The 9,938-nt window shown below is 45.7% G+C and overlaps 1 protein-coding gene across 1 annotated transcript; it reads right to left on the bottom strand.

Moving 5' to 3' along the window:
• Nucleotides 1-1,149: 1,149 nt before the first annotated feature.
• LOC112162943 (alpha-2B adrenergic receptor) lies at nucleotides 1,150-9,938 on the bottom strand. Its single transcript, XM_024298952.2, has 2 exons — nucleotides 9,572-9,938; nucleotides 1,150-3,503 (listed from the first exon to the last, which is right to left on the bottom strand). Exon 2 carries the CDS (start codon nucleotides 3,399-3,401, stop codon nucleotides 2,100-2,102), a length of 1,302 nt encoding a protein of 433 aa, XP_024154720.1. The 5' UTR covers nucleotides 3,402-3,503; nucleotides 9,572-9,938; the 3' UTR covers nucleotides 1,150-2,099.

Here is a 9,938-nt window from a genome sequence, read left to right on the forward strand (position 1 = left end):
TTTTAGCTTTGGCTTTTAGCATAGCTAGCGGTCCGAGCTTCCGCTTGAGGATGTGGTAAACAGCATCCAGGAGTTTTTCGAAAAAATCAAAAAACCAGAAAGAATTAAAGTTAGCACATGCACTGCCCACGGATCGGTCCGGATCCCGGGGGTTCGAGACCTTGGATCACCGTTTTTCCTTGTTTATCTGTGGCGGGGTTTAGGGACCCATGGATTTAATGGGAACAGCCAGTACGTCGAAAAAGTGATGTGGAGGGGTCCTTAACCAAACGTCAATATGTGACGAGTTGGGAATGAGAATGAGTTGGCCACACTAAACACAGTCAGAACCTGGTTTACTGACCAGCATGGACACCAGCAGCAGCTGGAGGTAAATAATGTAATTTCTATCATTGTCCACCATGAAATTTCTGCTTGATCTTAAAGGGTCACCAAACAGCGAAGTTGGAGGCTGACTCCGCCCACAGCCGAAATGTGAAAATCTAGTCAGAGGGGGAACAGGACTGTTATCATTACTGGAGCAGCAGATCATGACGTGGGACAGTGGCTTGACCAATCAGGAAATTCAACTGTAATACCTCGATTCAACCTGTAGGGGGGGGGGGCACACAGAGGGTTTTAGACTATATTTTCAAGAATCAAACAAGTTTATTTTAAATTGTCCAAAATGTGACCATGACCAACAGACAGCACTTTTAAAGCCCCATTTATGGAGGGCAACAGACAAAAAAGGTTGATTTGAGGTTTGGAGACCCTTTAAAACTCTTTGAGGTAAAGTCGGCGTGTTACTAACGGCCCTCAAGAACAACTGGATGTGTTCCGATTGAGCTGTTTGGAGATCCGATCCTGTCCTGATTGTTTTAGTCTGTTTGGAACGTTGTTTCCTGGTCAATTATTATTTTATTCTCTTAGCATTGAATGAAGATTATTTTACTTTTGTGACCTCTGATCAGAGACTCGTGGGTCCAGTTCTCGCTCTGTGCCCTTATGTTGAAGTGTTTTTGAGCAAGACAGGCTTTCACATTGCTCCTGGTCGTTACAGGTTGGTGTTTGGCAGTGATGCCACCATCATTGTGTGAATGGAACTGGAACTGTAAAGCATAATAGACGAATTTTCTACCAGTTTACAATTCAAAAAGTTAATTCCTGTTTCTAAACCCCCTTTTTTTCAAGGTTTTTGTTTTGGCTTTTATTGAGATTCCTGGTAAAGACGGCAGAGAATTTGTGAACATTTTTGTACATGTAAAGCATAAAAACCAGTAAACATGCCTGACTTAACATTTCTGTCTTAAAATGCAAATAGGTTATTTCCCTCTTTCCAATTAAACACCAGTAAAACCTGAAGAACCAGTCGGGTCCTGAATAGAAGAGCCGGTAAACCCAAATGGGTCGAACGTCTTGAATTAATTGGAACTTCTGGTTCAGTCTCACCTTAACCTGAAGTCTGAACATGCCCACGTGTCGAGTCATTAACCTGAACACGTGTCGAGTCATTAACCTGAACACGTGTTGAGTCATTAACCTGAACACGTGTCGGGTCCGGCGCAGTTGGAGAAACAGGAAACATCAAAGAGAGCAGAGATGAAAGGCAGCGGGGAATTAACGGCTCAGCTGAAGACGCCTCCAACGTTTTCATGCTTGTTCTCATGCGTCCTCTGCTCAGATCCCGCTCTGCTTTTTCCCACCATGACTGTCGACTATCAGCTGATCGAGCCGTTCCACCGGAGAGGTTTACCTCCCAGCGGACATGGAGGGAGACGCTCTGGTCTTCTCTGATCATGTTCCCTCGGTGCCTGTTTTATCTGGGATAAAGGGCACTTAGTGATGTTTGCTCTCTGCCAATCAGACCCTCAGGCAACTCTTCTCCACTCCATGCATTCTCACAAAAACAAACCATCAACGTCCACAGCGATCACAGAGCGCAGATCCTGTGTCCTCCTCACTTCCTTTCCACAGAAATCCAAGCCTTCTTCTTCAGGGACAGAAGACATCAAGTCTGAGCGTTCTCACGCCACATTAGAGGCTCCACGTCTTCTGTGTTCACGCTGCAGAAGATGGTAAAGCCGGTGCAGGCGGAGGGAAATCGTCCCTGCAGGTCTCTAGAAGGACGTGCCCTTCGTGTCTCTGTACAGGATCCTCTTGAAGGCTGTGCGGAAGTCCTGGTTGAAGACGGTGTAGATGACCGGGTTGAGGCAGGAGTTGCAGTAGCCGATCCAGAAGAAGAAGGTGAAGAGCGGTTTGGGGGTGCTGCAGCTCTGAGGGCATACCGCCCGCAGCGAGTAGGAGAAGAAGAAGGGGAACCAGCAGATGACAAACACGCCCATCACCACAGCCAGGACGAAGGTGAACTTCTTCTCCCTGTTCATCATGGCTTTGCGGCGGGAGATCGGCGTCTCCTGAGTCTTCGCCGAGGCTTCGGGCGCCAGCTTGGTGCCAGACGATGTTTTGATGGTGTCTTTGTATTTGCAGGTTGGACTCGGGTCCAAAGTTTCGGGACCGTCTCCGTCTCCCTCCTCGATGGTTTGCTGCTCAGCAACAGACTCTGAGCTGGAGGAGGGAACGGCCGGTTCTGCCTCTACCTGGGGCTGATCTGGGGGGGCCTCAGCCGGGTTCTCTGCTGCTTTTCTGAGAGTCGACTGGGACATGGTGGGAAGCTGCTCTGCAGTCGGAGCTCCTTGGCCGATCTCCCTCTGGGGTTCCTCAGAAGGCGACTTCACCTCGGCCTCTCCAGCTGCACCGGCGGTGAATTTATGCGGCTGAGCGGGGGGGCAGCGCGTGTGCTTCTTTGCGATCTGATAAATCCGTATGTAGACCAGGATCATGATCACACAGGGAGCGAAGAAGGAGCCGATGGTGGAGTAAAGGATGTACCAGGGCTTCTCGTTCAGCTCACACTTGTTGTCTCCTCCGACTTTCTTACTCATGGTCAGAAAATGAGGGAAGGAGATGACGGCAGAAATCAGCCAGACCGTGACGATGGCCGACTTGATGCGTTTGGCCGTACGTTTGGTACTGTAGGAGACGGGCCGAGAGATGGACAGGTAGCGATCCAGCGCGATGGCACACAGGTGCCCGATGGAGGAGGTGCAGAAGAGGACGTCCAAAGTCTGGTGGATTTCACACCAGATGGAGCTGAAGACCCAGGAGCCCAGCAGCTCGTTGGCCAGTGAGAAGGGGATGATGATGGTCGCCACTAGGATATCTGCGGCCGCCAGAGACACCAGGAAGAGGTTCTGAGGCGCCTTCAGGGTCCGGGACGTCAGGACAGCGATGATGACCAGGACGTTCCCCACGATGGTCATGAGGATCATGAAGGTGATGGCGGTGGCAAATGCTGCCGCGGATTGCGGAGAGTACGAGGAGTTGGAGCTACCCGCCATGACGGCGCCGGACTCAAACATTACAGGAAGAAGGTGAAGAAGAGAGGGATCCTGGAGTAAACCATGAAGTCAAGGACGTCCTCAGGGAGACGAGGTGGAGACGGACTCCGATCAGAGGAGAATCTGAAACAGAAGAAAACATTTCTGAATACAGAATCCTCAAAGATGTCTCACAGTCAAAACATTGTTGATATTTTCATGTTTTCTCTATTTATGTGTGAAAATGACCAGTTGATGGCGAGGAATGCAGCTCTTCTTTACGCGTGACGACTTGATTCTCCGAAGTCGTCACTTTTTGACGTTTGGTGAAGGACCCTCCGCGTCACTTATTGACGTTTTGGGTGTTCCCAACTCGTCGTGTTTGACGTGGTGGCTGTTCCTGTTATATCAAGGGTCCCCAACCTTCGGGCCGCAAACCAGAACCAGTCCAGTACCTCGACGGATAGTCCACCGGTACCCTAACCCGACACCGGACCAGATGTTGGTACTGGACCCAAACTGGTACCAGACGTGGTAATGGGTGCAGTGCCCATCCAGCACCGCATCTGGTGCCGTGTCCCGAGGGTTGCAGACCCTTGATATTACGAGCAGCCAGTACGTCCAAAAATGTCGTGTTGGGTTCACCCAAAAACATCAAAAAGTGACTGTTGAATGTATACTTTCTATAAATCTAACAGCCCTTCTAGCTTTTTATTTTTCTTCTTAAACAGCAGGTGAAGGCGGCTGTTAGGTGAAGTTATTCTGCTTACTTTCAACGAACCACCTGGTGAGACACAGAAGTGTGGAATTGGATAAGTTCCCATGTCTTCAAAAATATGCTATGGTTGACTGTTGAAACTAATCTTTAGATTGAGTCTTCTCTGTAACCTAGGCAACCAAAATTCTAATAAATGAAGGGTCTCTAACCGACGCTGGTTTGAAAATCTCACTCTGGTGTTTGCTTCTTTCTAAAAGTATCTGTCTTTGCAGAATTTACTTTAACATGTTGGTCCTTGGAGTGACGTGGAGGGGTCGTTAACCAAACGTTAATATGTGACGACTTGAGCGTGAGAATGTGCTACGAGAGGAGCGTGCACGGATCACATGAACAGCACTAACAGCTCTTGGTTGGAAAAAGGATAAATTCCTACGACATGCCTGCATCTCACCTCCTTACTGACCCTCACATGTTGTAGAAGTGTTCACTACGACCTGTCGCCCGCAGCACACCCGTAGATAAACATGAGCATGTTCTCTCTACGGTTCACTGAGCGGCTTACCACCTTGATATTTTGTGTGGGTCACCTGTGTGACCCGAACAGGTTCGACCTTTTGTCTACCTGTAAGTACAGTTGGGACTGAAGTTCAGTTGATTGAAGACTTTTTGTAACTATGGATTCATGCTCCTTGAGAATCCATAAAATCAGTTGTGAGGTTCCCCAAGTGTTACATCCTGCTGCTGTGCTGCACCTTCTCAACATGTTCTCCCATTCTGCTCACCTGGCAGGTGGTGATCTTCATCATTAGATTGTGTTCTTTCATTTCAGGACACAGGGTTTCCTTTCACTGTTACTGGTGTCCAGTTTTTATGTTGTTGTCCCCCTTTGTATTTATTCCTCTAGACCTGAACCAGGGTTGCCAAGGATCAATTCTGGACCTATTACTAGGGGCGTCATCAGAAGACATGCTATTTGTTTTTGTAACTATCCTGATGACACACAGCTTTACGTCACTGTTTCTCCTGGTGAGAAAGAGTCAGACTTTTTAAACGTTTTAGAAATAAAGTCATAGAACTTCTGACAGCCCAACAGAACAAAATAGAACTTTTAGGTTCTGAAGTTTCTGAAGACAAAAGAGATCATTCTATCAACGTTTATGTGAGAAACTTGGATGTTCTTTGAGCTGAATTTTACTCCACAAGCTAAAAGCTAAACATAAACAGCATTTCATCATCTCAAAGTCATTACCAGACTCCGCCCACTTCTCTGTCTTTCCTTCATAGAGGTGCTAATGCATGTCTGTATTTAGCAGCACGGATGACACTAATGGCCCACTTTCCATCCTTCCCAGGAAAAGCTTCTCAAACCTTCAGGTTCCTCAGAACTCCCGAGGGCGGGAACCCATCACACCCATGTTTCTGCTCCTTGAAATGAGGCTGTGCAATCAGTGTCTGCTTCACCATGGTGAGGAATAAACCACGTTCTTCCATCATGATGCCTGAGTGGCAAATCCCTTTTCTAGAAGGTCTTTCATGAATTGTTAATAACCCTCATGAGGTTCAGGATTTCTTTGGAACTTTCCTGTGAAACTCACAAGACACGATCCAGACACTTGTCAGGCATTCTCTTGTTTTAGAGGGAGTGCAATGACCATCAACCTTTTGTGTTGAACTGATCAATGATTCAAAGAACTGAAGATCCTCATGAAACATTTCAGGCTTTTCCTCAAACCTTTTCTCTGGACAGTCGGAATTGTTCAGTTTAGTGAGCAAGTCTTCCACGTTTGAGACGTTGATCTGATTAACTGTCTCCCTGACTCTTGATTGGTTGAAGGACCATTGAGGACCCGCCCTAAAGCTGTTTTCACTGCATCATGTTCACTATTGATGACCTGCTGTGACTCCATTGCTCTAAATACATCGTTGCCAATCAGTAAACCGATCTCTGCTTTGATACGAGATAAAAGAACTTCTCACAAATGAGAACATTGGTTCACATCCTCTTGAACGCTTACACTTCCCTTTTTCACGGGCATGACTGCATGAAAGACTGTCTGGTTTTCTTCTTCAAGACCTGAAAGCTCTGAGATGATCTCTCACTCACCTCATGGTGGAGAGTAAGAGATCTACTTTCCTTCCACCAAGTCTCATCACGTCATCTGGACAGAAAGTGTCTTGATCCAGGAATGCATAGACTTGGATTATCTTCTTTTTTGGACTTGAGCTTCACCGGCTCTATTGGAAGGATCGTGTCTCTCAGTGTTTCCTCTCTCATAACACAAGCAATAGTGTCCTCATTCTCTTCTGCTGGAGCTGATCCTTTATCTTCAGGCATGGCTGGAGATTCTAAACATTCATTACATTTGTTTGACACAGTTTTTATCTTAAGTGAGAAATAGTTTCTTTGTTTCAGATGCAGACCTCATTAGATTTAAGTCTGGTTTGAAGGCCAGAGGCTTAAAGGTTTAATAAACTACTGATTTTATGTTTAGTTAGCATGTAGCTTAAACACTTCAAGTTTAAAGCTAACGATGGTTAAGATGTGTGTTTTAGATCCAGGTTACACATCATCCAATTAGTTGACGAATCGAGAAAATAATCAGTGATTGTTCAACTATTAAAATAACCGTTTGTGGCAGCTCTACTGGTGGTCAGGACTTGAACTGGCTGACATTTCTGTGGTCAAAGCTGGACGTTTGTGGAACTCGATGCCGGCTGATAGAAGAGAGAGAGTCTCAGAATATTTCCTCTCATTGACTGATTCTACGAGTATCTGCTCTGTGGTTTGTGACATTCTGTCTCTTGATGCTCATTTGTGGCATCTTGAGCCTCTTCATAATCTGCACAGATCTTTGAGCTTCCGATGCAGCTATCTTAGCATCCAGTTGTAGATGCTCTTTGTGAGTTTTCAAGCAGGCTTCTTTCATTTCAGTCTTGTCTTTTCTTAAGAGACACAGCCTGAGCTCGCAGTTCTTCACGTTTGGCTTCCAGCTTTAAGTGAGCAGAGTTAAACATTTGAGTAGATTCACGACAGACTGAGCTTGAAAACACTGATGAAATGCTACCGCTGGTCTGCACATCATCCTTTTAGTCAGCCTTTCAACTTTTTCTTCCGCTGCCTTCGGAGTGAGCTTTGGCGCCCTCCTGAGGCCAACCTCCTCATCTTCTTGAATTGTTACTTCTTCTTTTCCTTTGGGCTTTTCCCTTCAGGGGTCGCCACAGCGAATCAGTTTCCTCCATCTAAGCCTGTCTTCAGCATCCTCCACTCTAACACCAGCCACCTTCATGTCTTCATTCACTGCATCCATAAACCTCCTCTTTGGTCTTCCTCTAGACCTCTTTCCTGCAGCTCTAGACTCAGCATCCTTCTACCAATATATTCACTGTCTCTCCTCTGAACATGTCCAAACCATCTCAGTCTGGCCTCTCTGACTTTATCTCCAAAACCTCTAACATGTGCTGTCCCTCTGATGTATTCATTCCTGATCCTATCCATCCTGGTCACTCCCAAAGAGAACCTCAGCATCTTCATCTCTGCTACCTCCAGCTCTGCTTCCTGTCTTTTCTTCAGTCCCACTGTTTCTAGTCCAAACAACATGGCTGGTCTCACCACAGTCTTGTACAACATGGCTGGTCTCACCACAGTCTTGTAATCTTCTTGCATTGTTACAATGACTCCAATAGCGGCACTTATGGCTCAAGTTGTTGTTTCTTTTTCTTGCTGTCCGGTGAAAGCAGACATGGCGCCGTGCTTGTTGGCGTTTCTGCAGAGCTCTCCAAGACATATAAACCCAAGCTACTCGCTCAACATCGTCCATGTTGTCCATGATGTGGCAACAAATGAATTCCAGAACAACTTTTTTGGTTGCTCTAAGCAGTAACTTTGACACGCGTCACAAGTGAGGCGGCAGACGTGAATTTGACGCACCTGTCACGTCCAGTGTGAATGCTCAAGTCTTTTATGTAACTGCTGTTGCAGTTACGTTCAAGTAACTCGGGAAGCAGGAACTGTCTTCACGCTGCTTCAGGAAAATAGGGGAGTTGTTCTTTTTTATGCAATTTATCTTCTTGTACTCTCTTCAACAATGAAAAGTAAAAAATGAAACCCTAAAAAAGGCAAAGACATGTACTAAACACGACAATAACACGGTCTAAGATGAAGGTGCTGCTGTGTTTCTCAATCTAACAAAAAGACACCAGAATGTATTCAACCAATAGGAGGCCACAACGGCTGCATGACCAGAGGATGACAGGCACATGAAAGATAAATAACAACATCATTTCAGCCGAATCGCTCCAACAAGAACCTCCATGAAATGCAAATGAATGCAAAGCATCTCTGGAGGAGATGATCCGTCTGCGTAGGTGAGAGAGCGGTCAGTCAGCTAAAACGGGTTAAAAAAAACTACTGGAGGTCCACAATGTCACAGGAAAGACTTTAATGTCTCACAATGCTTTCAATATAGAGTTAGTAATCAGGAGTCTGGACCTCAGAGACCCGATTGGTGGTTTTGAAGGCTCAGCGTCGGGTTTGGGGGAACAAAGCTGAGCAGGAACCAGATTAAAAGTCAAAGAAGCTTGATGAGTTCAGTGTTATTTAAATGATGGTGAATCATATACGCTCTGCTTTTGATGCTTGCAATTCAACATATTTAGCATAAAATGCTAATTAATTTCGATCTGTCAACATTATAAAAACATGTAAATATATTTTTATTAAAGAAAAACAAACGAATTTAAAGATTTTACAGATTTACTGAAAACATTTAAGCAGTAAATGAGATTTTAAAGCTTTCCTTGATCAAAACTGAGATCTGAATTCATCCAGAGAAAAGCCGTCTGTGCCAAAGAAACACAAACGAGAAGTTTGTGTTTCTTTGGCACAGACGGGATCGTTCATGTCCAGCTCAGCTGATGTTGTTTTATCTGTCTTTACTTTCGTGCGTTTAATTCTGTTTTAACTGCAGCGTTTTCCTCAGGAGGGGGGGGGGGGTCTATGGAAGTGTCTTCTGTAAATATGAGGGGGGGTCACCATGGGCTTCATCATCAAGAGAGATTCATTAATTATGTTTTAAATACGAAGATCTTTGTTTTTAGATTAGATTTTTTTATTGTGTAAAGTTGTTGCTGATGCTTTTTAAATAAAGTTTGATTGGATTTGACTTGAATTGACGTCAGAGACAGAAATCCTCAGAACAATAAAGATCAGAAACGTCGCTGTGAACAAACTCGGAGATGAGACTTCTCCGCTTCCGTCTGAAACGGCGGATCTTCTCACCGAGTTCTGCGCCACAATTAGCGTCAATTCTCCTTTCTCCCGTTTTTAGAATATCCAGTTGTTTTCTTTCGGTTGAACAGTTTTTACTCAGAACATTGATTAGTGTTTCATCAGAACATTAACCTTCCTGAAGCATCTGAAGCAGAGACCGCGCGCGCGCTCATCCTTTGATGCAGCATCCGGACCGAACGGAGTTTGGATGAAATCTGCACTCACGGGATCACGCGGGTCCTCCTCTGCGCCGCGCGGCTCCATGACCTCCTCAGCTCCAGAACTTTGTTCTGCTGATCCGAACCGCGGGAGTGATCGATCACAGCGCATCCGCGCGCGCGGAGCTGCTCACACACCGGCGCGCGCTCCGGAGACTGATGAGAGCGGCGCTGACGCGCGTCTTTACGCGCACGAGGCGGTCACCTGCCTCCCACATCTGCGTGCGAGGCAGGATGGAGGTGAAGATAAGAAGCAGAAAACTCCATCAAAACACAAGATTTGTGTGTTTGTTTGTTTATTTATTGGATTATTTTAATTAACGACATAAATTCTCAGTAAAAACAGTCAAACTGTTTTCTTAGTAAAAATAAAA

The sequence above is a fragment of the Oryzias melastigma genome, linkage group LG12, assembly GCF_002922805.2.
Source record: "Oryzias melastigma strain HK-1 linkage group LG12, ASM292280v2, whole genome shotgun sequence".
NCBI lineage: Eukaryota > Metazoa > Chordata > Actinopteri > Beloniformes > Adrianichthyidae > Oryzias > Oryzias melastigma.

Coding starts and splice junctions, on each gene's coding strand:
- LOC112162943 (XM_024298952.2), bottom strand. CDS start 3,401: ATGTTTGAGTCCGGCGCCGTCATGGCGGGTAGCTCCAACTCCTCGTAC.